Source organism: Pinus tabuliformis, chromosome 7 (assembly GCF_031772625.1).
Source record: "Pinus tabuliformis cultivar Carrire ecotype Pingquan chromosome 7, CPIR1, whole genome shotgun sequence".
Lineage (NCBI taxonomy): Eukaryota > Viridiplantae > Streptophyta > Pinopsida > Pinales > Pinaceae > Pinus > Pinus tabuliformis.
Window position 1 is genome coordinate 1,313,239,531 of NC_142293.1, and position 16,173 is coordinate 1,313,255,703.

General features: G+C 40.5%; 1 protein-coding gene across 1 annotated transcript in view; it reads right to left on the minus strand.

The window, feature by feature from the left end:
- The window catches only part of LOC149252364 (uncharacterized), a 103,826-nt gene that overhangs the window by 63,987 nt on the left and 23,666 nt on the right, over positions 1-16,173 (minus strand). The window contains exons 3-4 of the mRNA XM_089459667.1: positions 6,305-6,415; positions 5,865-6,174 (exon numbers count right to left, since the gene is read on the minus strand). Coding sequence (XP_089315793.1) covers positions 5,865-6,174; positions 6,305-6,415 — 421 coding nt within the window. The remainder of the gene's footprint in view (positions 1-5,864; positions 6,175-6,304; positions 6,416-16,173) is intronic.

A 16,173-nucleotide genomic window follows, 5' to 3' on the forward strand; every position in this document is an offset into this window, starting at 1 on the left:
CAATGTTGCAAACATCAACATAGAGATAAAATCAGCAAGGGTCTAGAAAACCAAAAAATCGTAAAAATTGGGAAAATAGAGGTAAAATTAGCAACATTGGCAAAATCAAGATACCATCAAAATATCGGTAAAAATCAACAAACATCAGCTAGGCCAAAAAATTGTGATTTCAAGATAAAATCGGGATGTTATCGAGATGTTCGCAACAATGGTCTTAACATACTTTGACAAGTCAACGGAAGTACATCATCAGCTACCTGCGACACAACATATTGTAATCCACCAGAACTCCCAACCAGCCTCGTCACCAAACCAGCCAAGACCACATATCCATGTTCTTTGCTGAACCTTTTGCTCCATGTCTCATAGCTCCCTCCTAGAGCTGACACCCGCGCACACTCTGATCTAGCTACACATCAAAGTAGCTCTAATACCATATTGAAATTTCCTTACATCCTAGGTCTAGTCTATGACTTAACCAAGCACATAAACACACTAGAGATGCTCAACTATGAACACTTTGCATAGCGAAATATAACAACAAACAGATCAACAATAGCACACAATATTTTGGCCCAAATCACGTTATTTATTTATCCATTAATAAGAAAACCATAGGGCTCTCATACCATGGACCATAGCACTTTACAAACCTTGATACAAAGCTATAGTACGTTGTCTGTCCTTTGACTGAAACCCTAGGGCTAAGGCCTAGTCCATCAAGTCCTCGTCTACTCAAATACAAATACAAATACAAATGGTTGTCCTTTGCATACCAAATACAACCAGCAAGATACTTACCTAGGTTGGTTTCTTTATCCTTCAAACTCCAGTATAGTTGATGTACCTTGTTGTAGCACCTTTCCCTTTGCCTGCTATAGTCTTCTTGTCCACACGATCTGCTCCTTTGACCACTACTCAACTATCCTCTAGTCTTGGCCAGCCCCTTTAGGCCTATGACTACCATCCAGCCTTCTGCCAACTCCTTTATCTCACTTGTTCATCTAATAGACTTCTTGTTGATTGCTTCTGTAGGACTCATCATACCCTAACCAAGCCTTCGAGTTACAACAGCCCTAATTTGCTTCCTCTTGCACATGGCCTCCTACAACAACCTTGTTCAGCCACTGTCCAACACAGATCTGCCCTCAACCTACTTTATCGACCTCTACTAGCCTTGATTCAGCCCTAATACAACTCAACAGCCTTCCTTTAAATTTTGTTCAACCCTGCTCAAACCTCGATCAATTGTTCTAGGCTAGCATCCCCCCACAACACTCATCGGCCCTGTCTAACTAGTTGTTTTGGGCTCCTGTTCAACGTGCGGTTTTGCAGCCCTGCGTCTAGGTCTCTGACACACTTCTTGCTGGATAGAATTTTACCTCGGCTCCTTTAAAACAGATTTACTAAACTCGGCCTTCACAATAGAAAGACTCCTTGACTAGAACTCCTAATTTGGCCTTCTCTTGCAAAGTTGTGGCTTCTCTAGGGTAGATTTCTTACTCACAAATGAGTCCTTCCACTTGTGTCTTCTAGCCTTCCCCTTGGCTTCTCTATATACTTGTTCACAGGGTGTGAAACCCTAAGGGTCATGTCCCTTAGCCTTGTTGGCCAACCTGAGCCTACATGACTCACAATTAATTAAATTCCTTTTCTTGGGTTTCAAGCCCACTCCTTTGCGTCCAAAACCCCAACTTTGGGTACTTTGCCCACAAGCTCCCTTTTTGTGGGTTTCCTTCACTCAGAAATACCTTTCAAGCTACCCACATTTCAACAACTAAGACAGGAATGGAGCCTCGTGTCCTCACTGGTCTAGAATCATTTGTCTCCACCTACCATTTTGTGCCCTAAATCAAGAGCATCGTAAAAATGGAGGTAATTTGTTGAGTATAAGTTGATCTCTAGGGTGGAAGTGGCTAAAGGATGGAAGCACAAAAATGAAGAGCTTCCTACATATGTAAGGCCAAGCATCTCTAGTTAGAGTATCTTGATTCTTAAGAATTAACCAAATGTTTGTAACTTGCAGAAAAAACACTAGAACTATCGTCGAATCCCATAATAAACTAGACAACAAAAGATGAAGTGCTCCTCAATCTCTACCTCTTGGAGATGGCACAACTAGCATACTTTGTCTGAGCTAATCTGGTGGTCACTCTTAATCCGTAATTTATGAGAAATTGTCCCAACGGTAACCGAAGAGCATGCATCCAGTAGCAAGATGCATAAGGAGGTCGAATAATAAGTCCATATCAAATAACCATGAGGTAATCAATGTAGAATGCCATCTCTAGGCATAGTCCACCTTGGGAGTTGATCCAAATGGCCCTCATAAATTGCTTGTAGATGTCCTCTCTAATGATCAAGATCAGCACCTGTCATGTAGGTAGAAGGTGACTAGGTGCGTCCAAGGAATATTTGAAAGGGGGGAGAAGATCAGTCATAATGCTAATGGATGTTGGAAGATATTAAACACCAACATACTAGCATTAGGAACAAGCCAGAGAACTAATGGATGCGATGGACTTCGATGAGCAGTAGGCCAAGCACAGGTACCAGTCCCATCCATTTGTAGTATCAACCAAGATTTGAATCTGATGCAAGAGAGTAATGAGACCAAACATTGTCTCGAGCTAAAAGGGATAAGCTCTGAACTCTACAAGAATGATGGGCTTGGGGACTGACTGCTTGCACCTGATAATGCTACAAAGAAGAGTGATCTATACTCTCTTTGTGGAAGACCTATTTGACTCTAATAACTAGAGCCCCACACCTCAAAACCATATAGGGAAGTGGGTCGAACAAGAGTATTGAAGAATGACATCTTGGATGATATTTACCGAAAGTGGTTCTAGAAACATTGTCTTTCAAGAAGAGTAAGGGAACCATATCCTTTGTTGACTCGGGGCTATAATGCATGGCTTAGGCTAAAATGAGGGCCTGTGAAGAGTACCCCCAAGTAGGTGTCAGTACAAGTGATCTCTCTCTCCTCTCATTTGATAAAGAAGTGGTGATCAAAGAGTGTTTTCTTCGATCTGTTAAAGATCACAACCTTTGTTTTACACAGGTTCACTATCAGTTGTCGAAGGTCACAAAAGAGGACAAGGGCATCTAGTTGTCTTTACAACCCCACGAGGGATGAGGCTAGAAGGACCACATCATCGACGAAAAGAAGGATAGGTATCAAGACATGGTGGAGTAGGCAGCCACCTCCCTCTTGGATGTGTTTGTGCAAAAAGGACTCTCGCTCATCAATGTAGATCCCCAAACAATGTGGGGCACAAGGAACGACCATCTTTAACACCAATGGTACTCCATATAAAATATGATAGTCCATGAGTTGTGGGAAGACGACTTAAAACAAACTCGTAAAGGCGCATGATTGTTGTCAACAAAGAGTTTGATATTACCAATATCACTATGTCTCTGGAAAATGCCTCATGAAGGACAGAGTCAAAAGCTTTCTGAAAGTCCACAAAACAGCAATAGACTTTCAAAGAACAATGTGTGCCTCCTCAATAATGGATTGAAGTGTAAGGATGTGGTCAATGGTCGGGTACTTATGTTGGAATCCAACCTATTCTCTAGCTTTAAGTTGCCTCTTCTCAAGCTCCCCTGAAAACATCATGCGAAGGGACGTAGCATAAAGTTTAGAGAATATGTGGCCTTCCCAAGCTAGTCTTGTAGTTGTTGGGATCCATACTAGAGCCCAATTTGTGAATCAAGTGCATGACGTGATTTGATCACAACTGTGGAAAGGTCATGCAAACAACATGGTGTTGGAATCACAAGTGCAGTTAGACCAAAACCTACAGGTATTAGTCTCCGCTACAATCGGCAAAGTTAGGATCCACGAGAGGCAGTTAGTCCATGTCGCGAAACATAGGGGGAGCGCTCAACCCAATGTCCAATAATCTCCCCCCAGCGCAAGTCGGGTGAGTTTCGAACTCGAGACCTATCTCTCCAATACCACTTATTGGAATCACGATTGTCGTTAGACCAAAACCCGCAGACATTAGTCTTTGCTACAATCGCCAAAGTTAGGATCCACGAGAGGCGGTTAGTCCATGTTGCAAAAAACACGGGGAGCAAATGATTCTTCATTAAATTCTTCTCAGTACCTACTTGGGCTCCCTTACTAAGATAATGGCCCCTGAGAAAATTACATATACAACAATTAGCTTGGATCATATCCAGCAAATCAAGCCCTAGATCTGTCCTCCATCTGGCTGATCTAGATCTCCTTTGTTGCCCTGTACTCCTTCCTCGGCCCAGCATAATTGAGTATCTCACTCACAACAAGCCTACAATATTACTCATGTAGATCTCTTGCTTCCTTGAGAGAATCTCTCTCTCAATGTCTTGTGCCCCTGCACATCTCTGTGATCTACTCAGCCCTGCTCAACCCTCTCAACCTTGCTCCCCCCTATCAACAATCTTGGAGCTACTTGGCCCTCTTGTCAAACCACGTTCCACAAGCCCTCTTGGCCCTCAAGGGGTATGAGGCCTACTCGGCCTTCTCCTCCACAAGATGCTCCCTTGCCAACCACAACAAGCTCTCTCAGCCCTCCAAGGTTTAAGGCCTACTTGGCCTTCTAGTAAAGCTTGATGCAACATCTTGCTCCTCTCAATCTACAAGTTGTGTCCCTATCGCTGGTGCTGATGGTCATTACTCAACTTTAGGAGCCTCTTGCTCCTAATCCTCTACCCCCTATTGGCTCACTCGGCCCTTCATAGGCTCTCTTGGCTCTCTTGCCAAGCCACAATATGACAAGAATGAATCAACCACCCTTGTACTTATACTTCTCCAAAGGGTGTAATACCATGGGTCATCAAAATACCATGGGTAATACGATGAGTCATTAGAATACCGTGGGTAATACCATGGGTCTGTAGGTGCAAAGCCCCATTACTTAGCCCACTTGCCCCACACATGAGAATACTCCCAATGCTACCTAATACATCAACACTCCCCTCCAACTGAGAGATAGTTAGATGGTGAGGATAGTGTCTTGTTAGACCTTCCATCAAGGTTCCAATCTACAAGAGGTACCCCCACTCCCAATAGGTTTATTGTGTTAAGATATTCGACTTGAATTTTTAATAAAGCCATTTTATGTCCTTAGGTTATAGTTTATGCCTTTGTTCACTTTTTGTATAGAGTGGTCTATCTCACATGAATAAGTGGAAAATGCTTGTTCAGTGGGCAATCATATATAATGACATGAACTCCATCGTATTAGTCTATTAGATGCACCCATTATTCATTGATAATATCATATTGTATTATTGTGAGTATATTTCTGTGAGTTCAATTATGTGGCTCAATCCTATCTAGGCCTTCATCGTTTAGTGATCTAGCTCATTCTGTAATATATTGGGCCTAGGTGCAAGTATTGGACAACTTTGGTGAAACAGATAATACTGTCTTAGGCTCTTAGCAGGTTAACCAAATGTAAATTTAACCAATCCTAAGAAGATTACACTTCCTGGGTGGCTGCATCCACAAAAGCAGACTCTTGCTATTCTTCCTAAGAACAAACCATCACTTGCAAAAAAACAGTTCTTCCCATTCACAAATAATGAGGCATCACAATGCTAATATGTCTAAAGTATTTCACATTATGCAACTCCATGGTCACTAGCATGGTGTTTTCTGTTTGTTGTTCCATTTCTAAATTTGAAGCCAGAAAAAAAAGGGCCTGCGTAGATAAAGATTGCTTTGAACAGCTGAATGGAGTGAAAATCCTTTACTATCAAAGTATACAAAAACCTGTAAGGCTACCTTATGCTTGAAGCAAACAAAACCATTTGATGAATGGCAAATTGCATGTTCACAAACCACATAGTAATCGAAATTACAGTACCTCCTATGTGGTCAAAAGTTGTGTTAATTGCTGCAACCCATTTTTCTCGTTCAGCATTTACTTTTTCTACTAGCATCCTTTTGTTTACATCTTCAGCTAGTTTTGCTTCATGAGCTCTTCCTTCTGCTTCAGCCATAGCCTTTACCCTGATTGTTTCCCGCTCAATTTCTGCACGTTGTTTCTCTGTTTGACGACGCTGAGCTTGTATTTGCTCTTCTGTAGCACGTCTGGCTTGTTCTTGGCGTATAGAGGAATCCTCTTGCATCTTTACTAATTCTTGATTTCGCATTCTTTGGGCTTCATGTTCAGCCTGAAAACAAAACATAAAATTCTTTAATATTTTAAAAAAACTCATAACTTACGAAGTATGTGAAAGTGATTAAAATTATTGAACCTTGTAAACAACTCAACTATAAAAAGTATGTTAGAAGAATAATTACTTGCATTCTCTTCCTGGACAACTCATCCTCATAACGGGCCATTTGTGCCTTTGTTTGTGCTTGTTGTTGGGCTAGCTTTTTCTGTTCGTCATAAATCACACGTTGTCTCTCCTGTGAGCAAATACACAAGACATTAAAAACATTTCTTGTTTAGTATATGGAAAATAGATCAGCTTAAAATCACCTAAAAATCCATCTGCAAAATAATAAATACGCACACACACACATATACATACATACACATATATATAGATATAGATATATATATGTGCGTGTGTGTGTATACACGCACACACAAATATATGTACATACATACATACATACACGTGTATGTGCATGTATGTGAGTGTTGAATGTATGTATGTACACACACACACACATATACATACATACATATGAGTCACATGATTAAGTATCTCGGTCAGACATAGCATTTTTTTCCTTGGGGACGGTGGAACGGTACCCGAAAAGTCCCCAAAATCTGCCCGGGACGGATTGGGAATGGCTTGGAAGTCCCAAAGTCCCCATTGAAGTCCCCAGAACTGGGGACGTTCCCAACCCTTGTAAAAGTCCCCAGTGTGTGGGAACGTCAAGTACGAGGGATTTTTTGGTGGGGATGGGTCCCCGTGCAACATAGTACATATACATACATACATATATGTGTGTGTGCGCGTGCGTGTGTACACACACACACACATATATACATATACGTACATACATGCATACATTCAACAGACACACATACACAAGTATGTATGTATGTACATATATGTGTGTGTGTGTGTAACATATGTATGTACATTGTACATATATGTGTATGTGTGTGTGTGTGTGTGTGTGTAATGTATGTATGTACATATGTGTGTGTGCACGCATGCACATGCACATATCTCCTAACATTAGCAAAGAAATTTAGCTTGTCTACGAAAACTGATTTCATATAGCTTTTATAAAAATAATCCCTTTTTAAAAAGTAATTTCAATACTTCATCTTTTGTTTGTAACTTGGAAGCTTAGACAACAGTTAATTAACTAAGAAACCGGATTCGTCCAAAACCCTTGACGAATCGCGAATCGGACACGATTCTGTGCGGACTCGTGTCAAGATTGCAGGGCACGTCGTGTCCTCTTGTGACATGTCGTGTCCAGTAACGTGCCCGAATTTCCAAATCGTGTCTCGAATTTTATGACGAGTCCTGGTTTGCGATTCGTTTCGAGGGTTCGGAGTTGCTGCTAGGTTAAAAGGGGGCGTGTCTCTCTCAGCTCATTCAGTCATTCTGCAAGGTAGTTGGCAAAGGATTGCTTTGTTGCAGCGAGGAGCGGACCGCCCAACGTCCACAGTCCACCCAACGTCCAGTTTAAACTTCAGGTAAGTAGTGCATGGTCCACCAGATTGAAATCTCAGATAACGGCGTAACGCATTTCTTAAATCTTTGTATCAGGCTATCAGGCATTTTAACATAAATCATAAATGTGGTTCACGGTTCATCTTTGTATCTTTGTATCTAGGCACAGGCATCGTTAAAATGCCACAGGCTTGGATCGAGATAATCACCATTCGGATTTGAAAACAATAGATTCAAGCCACAAAATTTGTGCCCTAAGAGAGGCTAAGAATGACAAACCTGATAGTCTTCCGAACTCAAAACTTCGGCCTTCATAAAAATAGGATCATCATAGGTTACGAGCTTCTATCCGAGATACCATGAATCAGATTTTCATTTAACTGTTTATTCAAAATCACGTGGTTGTGCAGAACAGATTTTGTATGATGAGAAGATAGCATAAGTTTCTAATATAAAAAGAATAAAACCTCCGGTTACAACCTTCAATCGCCACCATGAAAGCCGTGAATGAGCATCAAGTTAGCACGTTTTGTCATGCTTCTATATAGATGAGTCGATGACAAATGTGGATACAGATTCGAATTTCCTTTTTGAACAAGGGCACATGCAGACTTGACACTGAATGCCACAGAATGCCACTTCTGTTACCTGTATTTACTATTAAAATTTAATATGAATTCTGGGTTAAATTGATTGTTGACATAGTCACAATTTCCGTGATATCAATCTCAGGCTTGCCGCTTCAGCATTGTCTGTATATAGAGCTTATCTCACAGTATATCGATCTACCTCCGGCTCCTTGCTATATTAATAATTTAAAAATTAAAATGTATATTAATATCAGTGATATGAATATCACAAGTTACAACAGGTCTCGGTATATATACATGTTTGTGTGTCAGTGTAATTAATAAGTGATATTAATATATATATTAGTGCCATGGTCATCTCTGAGTTTACTTGAGAAGCAAAATTGCAATTTTATTGAATGACAGATGTTTGTACAAGCCATAAGTTCACCTGCTTGAAAATTATAAAATCTATTAAAATAACTTATAAAGTTATAAATATTAAACACACTGCTGTAGCCTGTAGGTGCTCTTTCCTCAGTTGCACATCATCTATGCAATAAATTGGTAATGGTAACAAATTACAATTCAATTTGTTCATTTTTACAGCAGTTTGTTCATTTAAATTTTTACAGCAGTTTGTTCATTTTTTTTACAGGTTGAGGTAACATGGCTCAATCAAAGGCAGCAAGGAAGGGCAAGAATGTCATGGGTAGAGATGCCCTTCCTCCCCCAATATCATCAGAGTCTGCTGCAAGTAATGTTGAGGGAAGAGGACTTAAAGACAATGATAAATATCCATTGTGGAAATATGTCACAAGAGAGGATGGGCCAAACAACAAGGGAAAGGGAGGAGGCAATGTGCAATGGAAATGCAACTTCTGTAACATTTCTTTCAAAAGCACATATTACCGTGTGAAATCACATTTGTTGGCTATACCTGGTTGTGGGATTGGATCTTGTAAAGTTATTACTTCACAACAGAGAAAAGAATTGGAAAAGGAGGCCAATGTTGGTATGGAACATGTGGCACTGGCTTCAAAATCAAAAGCACCCAAGGGCAAGAATGAAGACCCCCTTCCATTTTTGAGGAAAGCCACCACCAAATTTCCATTTGAGAGTTCTACTTCTACTGGGGGACAAGCATTAAAAAGAAGATCACTTGGTCCAATGGACAGGATTTTCCAAAAAGAGAGACAGGAAGGGCTTGATCTCACTATTGCCTTCTTCTTCTATCAAAACTTCATATCATTTAATGTTGCACGTTCACCTTTATTTGTTGAGATGTGCCGAGCTCTAACTCAAGGGGCTCCAGCAGGGTATGTGCCTCCTGGGTCAGAGAAGCTGAGAACCACATTGTTGACGAAGGCAAAAAAAGAGGTGCAAAAAATGTTCGAGCCTATTATGGCATCATGGCCAACATCTGGGGTTAGCATTGTTTCTGATGGATGGACAGATCCAGCACGACACCCAATCATCAACTTCATGGTGTCTTCCTTGAATGGTCCAGTTTTCCTGAAAGCAGTGGATACACTTGGCAAATACAAGGATGCAGAATTTATGGGTGAGTTATTTATTAGAGTTGTTGAAGAGGTAGGTGTTGATTCTTGTGTGCAAATCATTACAGATAATGCACCTGTTTGCAAGGCGGCTGGCATGATTGTGGAAGCTAAATATCCACAAGTGTTTTGGACACCTTGCATTGTCCATTCATTGAACTTAGCACTGAAATCCATTGCTTCTGATGTGCTTTGGATTGGAATCATTATTGAGGATGCAAGACATATCCGTAACTTTGTGCAAAATCATACAAATGCCCTCACTATCTACAAGGAGTACAGCAATCTATCATTGTTGAAGATTGTTGATACACGGTTTGCATCTTCATTCATGATGTTGAAGAGGTTAAGGGAGGTCAAGACTGCTCTTGGGTCCATGGTTATTTTTGAGTTTTGGTCTTTTTGGAGAAAGACAGATCAGGCAGCCTCTAAAAGAGTGAAGGACACGGTACTAGATGATGCTTGGTGGGAGAGGGTAGATCTAATTATTCGGATCATGGACCCTATCATCTCTTTGCTTCGAGTTGCAGATACAGACAAACCCATCCTAGGAGAGGTTTATGAGGGATGGGGTTCCATGATTGAGTCTGTGAGGAGCATTATTCTACAGAGTGAGTGCCCCCAGTATGAGACATCACCAGAGGCCTTCTGCGATACCATACATGATATTCTTGTCCGCAGATGGGACAAGAATTGTACACCTTTACATTGTTTGGCTCACTCATTGAACCCCAAATACTACAGCCATGAGTGGCTGAATGGTGGACCTTCCCGCAGATTCCCTCCTCACATGGATGGTGAAATCTCACAGGGGAGGAAAGAGGCATTGAGGCGGATTTATCAGGATAGTGCATTGCTTGCTGAGGTGGAGGATGCCTTTGCAGAGTTTTCCACTGGCACTGGTCGATTTGGAGGTTATGATGTGATTAGAGACAGGGGGCTTAAGAAGCCCTACTCTTGGTGGGCAAATCATGGGGCAACAAGCCCTCCTCTTCAGCAGTTAGCCATGAGGCTCCTCTCTCAGGTGACTTCATCCTTTTGTTGCGAGAGGAATTGGAGCACATATGGGAATTTGCATACTGTGAAGAAGAGCAGGCTTGAGCAGTCCAGGGCAGAGACAATGGTGTATGTGCACACCAACCTTCGTCTTATTTACAGGCAGAGGGAAGAGTGGTTGGGGGGAAAGACAAAGATGTGGGATGTCTTTCCTGATGATATGGGTCTGGACACCACTGTTGAGTTGGCATTGGCCAACATGGATCTCGGTGATCCAGTGCTAGACCCTATTAGTTTTGATGACTTAGAGGGGTCAACCTCCATACCAGCAGATGCAGAGGCGACTATGGATACAGGGGAGGAGGAGGATGCAGAGGAGAGCAGTGGGGACCATGATGATGGGGACAGTGATGCTGATTCTGATGCTGATTGATGCCTTGAGGCTTGTATACCTATAGTTGTTTTATATTTTCTATTTCTATTTGCCATTGGCATTGCACCAACACTACCTATGTAACAGATTTTGATTTGATGACTTAATGAGAAAACTACAGTTGTCAGTGTGTTATCTTACTATCTTGTAGTTGTAAGTTGTCTTTCAGTTATGAATTATGAATCATGATTTAAATTTTTAATAGATTTATCATTTATGTGACCAGTACCACTGACATTTATTTGAATTTTGTATGTACTATGCATGCTAATAGCTATAGATGAAGATCTATGTTTGAAATCAATAAATTTGTATCATTAATTAAAATTTGTGTAAGAAATATGCTAATATCTAATTTTTAATATATATATATATATATATATATATATATTTAAATATATATATATATATATATATATATATATTTTTAATAAAATAATATATAACATGTCCTAACGTGTCCTGTTCCGGGGGTCAGCGTGTCCCGAATCCGACACCACGAATCCCGAATCCTACGTGTCCCGAATCCCCGTGTCAGGTGACTTAGTTAATTAATAATAACCTGTGAAGCTAAAGTGAATTCCATGCACATCACATTACACACACAAAGACTAAAGTGAGCAGCTGCACAGACATACGTCCTGTAGGCAATCCGAGGATAACTTGACCTCAAAAAATTAGCTTATGGCTATTTTTTTGAGGAATTTAACTTAACAATATAAAAATATTTCTAGAAAAATAATCCCAATAGCCAATACCCTTTTTGAAGATGAACTTCTCGTCTATAAACTAAAATTTAGAAAATCAGTTCCTAGATCTTTTCAGTATAACATGGAAGCTTAGATTACATAGTGATTTGGTAACCAGTGAAGCCAAGGTAGTATCCATGTACAATGCAGCAAAGGCTTTAACATGATGAGTCGAAGACTAATACGACCTGCTGCTCACACAGCTACACCTGTCAGATTGGAATAACATTTAAAAACTGATTTGTTGAAGATTGGATGTTTGAAAATTGGCAGCTGCAGAAAATACCTGTGAGAGCAGGCCAGGAATTCCAGTCGGGATAAAACCCATGTGATTCATACGACATGTTGCACTATTACATATAGGCAGATGGTGACAAATGAATTGATTATTTAAGCAACTTGACCTGTTTGATTTAGGTGAACGAGAGGGTGTAAAGCTTTTGGTACGGAAAAACAATGCTGAGAAATCAATGAATTATTTAATCAACTTGAACCATTCGAATGAAACCAAGGAAGGGAGGTGGGTATTTTGCCAATCGGGGGGAAAACTATGCTGAGAAATGAATTGATAATCCAGTAAAATTGATTTGTTTGAATGGAAGCAACAAAAAGGTGTAAAGATTCCACGAGCCATAGAATAACTAAGGCTTGGAAATTAATTAGTTATCCAAACAACTTGATCCATTTGAATCTTGATTGGAGGCAACAAAAGTATGTAAATATTTTGCTAGGAAGGAAAAACAATGATGGAAAATTAATTAACTATTCAAACAACTTATGCCAACTGATCAAGGGCAAAAAAGGGTATGAAGATTTTGCCAGGCTGGGAGGAAGCAATGCTGGAAAACAAATTAATAATTCAATCAACTTGATTAAATTTGAGCAGAGGCAACAAAAGGGTAAAAATATTTGCCAGACAAAAAATTAAATATTCAATCAACTCAAAACCCATGTGATTCATACGACATGTTGCACTATTACATATAGGCAGATGGTGACAAATAAATTGATTATTTAAGCAACTTGAACTGTTTGATTTAGGTGAACGGGAGGGTGTAAAGCTTTTGGTACGGAAAAACAATGCTGAGAAATCAATGAATTATTTAATCAACTTGAACCATTCAAATGAAGCCAAGGAAGGGAGATGGGGATTTTGCCAATCAGGGGGAAAACTATGCTGAGAAATGAATTGATAATCCAGTAAAATTGATTTGTTTGAATGGAAGCAACAAAAGGGTGTAAAGATTCCACGAGCCATAGAATAACTAAGGCTTGGAAATTAATTAGTTATCCAAACAACTCGATCCATATGATTGAAGGCAGCAAAGGTATGTAAATATTTTGCTAGGAAGGAAAAACAATGATGGAAAATGAATTAACTATTCAAACAACTTATGCCAACTGATCAAGGGCAAAAAAGGGTATGAAGATTTTGCCAGGCTGGGAGGAAGCAATGCTGGAAAACAAATTAATAATTCAATCAACTTGATTAAATTTAAGCAGAGGCAACAAAAAGGGTAAAAATCTTTGCCAGACAGAAAATTAAATATTCAATCAACTCAAATCATTTGATTGAAGCCGACAAAGAAGTTTAGTAAAGATTTCACCAGGCAGGTTAAAAAACAACACTGTACAACAGAATTAATTTAATTCCAATCTGTAATAAACAGAAACTAAATTTAAGGGGAGGCAAGCACTAGGGGGTTCATTTATGACCCCAATTGTAAACCAGCATTACCCTTCACATAGAGCATTGGAGAAGCTACCAACAAATGGAGTGGAAACATTGGTAGCTTTCCAGGACATCAAACTCCTAAGTTCTATAACCTCCCAATCTGTCAATGTTCTAGGAGACTCCCTCATCTTCTCTGCCCTCCAAAATCGAGAACACAATTGGCCGCATTGCAAATCAACAGGACTCTCCAAAGAACCATGCCACTCCTTCTCAAGTTCAATGAAGTTAGACTCTTTCATGTCAAAAGGCCATCTTAGGAGCTACTCTAATCATTGACAAGATCATTCTTAAAGCTCTGACACTCAACAACACTGATTCCATGATTCCCCCTCGCATTGTGAATCCCAAGGGCATCAATTCATTGAAGAACTCGAGAAAGCTCTGTAGAATGTGGTTATTGGGGGGATGTCTCCCACATGCAGCCCCTCCCCTCCATCCTTAAGAAATCAAAAAGCTCCAACACCCATAGAATCCCAATTCCATGATTCCCCCTCAGATTCTAAATCCCACAGGCATCAATTCATTGAAGAACATGGGAAGGTTGTATAGTTTATGGTTGTTGGTGCAGTGTCTCCCCCATGCAGCCCGTCCTCTCCCTCACCTCCTTACTCCCGCCATCCCCACTCCCCAAACTTCTCCCTCCCATCTCCTCGATCCTCACTCACACCACCCCCCCCCCCCCGCCCAACCTCACCAGCTCACAACCTAGCTGTCCATCCTCTCCACCCCTTTCGCTCCCTCTTCTTTGCTGCAATGAATTGAGACTGTTGCCTCTGTCATTGATGTGTCCTCAACATAGTTTTAAAAACAGACTGGTTCAACCTCCTCTCCACCCCCTTGGCTCCCTCTTCTTTGCTGCAATGAATTGAGACTGTTACCTCTGTCATTGATGTGTCCTCAACATAGTTTTAAAAACAGACTGGTTCAAACCAGAAATTGACCAAACCGGCCAGTTAGCTAATCTCGAAATCAAACCAGTCCCATAAATCCAATCCATAGGCTGATTTGGCACCTAACCGGTCCTGACCAGCTGGTTTGGGTGCTGGGCTAGTGGACAGAATGATGGGGCCCACCGGTGGGTTTTGGGGCTACTTTTTGAGAAAACCATGGGCAGCTTTCCCCCCAAATCTGCCCCCCTAAACTTATAAAAGCAAATCCAAGCTCCCATTTGCCTCACACATTTGATTTCTAGTGTTTGTGAGAGTTTGAGAGCTTAGACAGTGCTGCAACAGCCTTGAGTTTTGGTGCGACAGCAGCGAGTTTGGAAGGTTCTTTGTCATCTTGGAGGAGCTTTCTAGTGGAGTTGGCATCTTTGGGAGGAGACTTCATCAACTAGTTTTCATTTCCAACCTTCCAGGTATGATTTTTCCCTAAAAAAATTCAAGATTTCATTGTTGTATCTGTTTTAATTTTTCCCCTCTTTCAAGTTTCAACTTTCAAGTTAAAAAACATCAAGGACAGTAGTTGATCATAGGTTTTGCATTTTCTGTTTTATTTCCAGGTCTTTTTCCTTCCAAATCTGAAATTTCACCATCCATTATGGCCCCAAAAGCCAAAGATGTTGTGTGGGTTCACTGTGATGTTGTTGATGGCAAAATGTTGTGCAAATATTGCAAGCACCCAATGGCAGGAGGGGGCCCCCTGTGATGTACCAAATAAAGTGATAGGGCCTATTAGGAAAAAATACCTTGAAAATTTTGAGAAGTTTCAGGAGGCAAAGGCTAGGGAAAAGGCTATACAAGATGAAATTGCAAGGGAGAAGGAACTTGCAAAAGCTATGACTAGGAGAGAAGCAAGTGGGTATGATAATTTTGACCTTGTAGACTACTCCTCTATCCCTTCCACCAATCTCCATGACCCCTTCTGTTATGTTCCTCCCCCTCTTGGGTCTCACTCTCAACCTCAAGGCCAAGCCAAAGGTAAAAGAAGGATGAACATTAAGAGTTATTTCACACCACTGCCTCTCAACCAAAACTAGGTCAACCACCTTGGATGCTCATTGGAAAAAGCAATGCAGAGACGTTGCTTTTGAATACATTGCCAAATGGTGGTATGAAGTAATGTTATAGGGCAATTTTTGCACTAGGGTTTCACAAATAAATTCATTTTCAGTACACATTTAATTTTAAAAAGTTGATGAACAGTATCAATCTTCTTAATGATGCACAAATAGAGCAAGGTATCACTAAATTGTTGGAAAATCAATGCAAATAGATTAGGGTTTGATTCTCCTTACTTGATAATTACTTGTGAGTTATGTTGCCTTCTTTTACTTCTTTATTATCTTATCTTTCATCAAGCAATTACCATATTATGTGTGTATGAAGATCACAAAACAAGAGACGCGAGATGTAGGCACTATGCCAGGGAAAAACCCAGTCAAAATTCTCTTCCTTTCAATAGTATTCTTTCAGACTCTTCACCCTAGACAAAGACCAAACCTTCCCTCCACACCAAGTTAGCCTCCCAGATTTTCGACCTC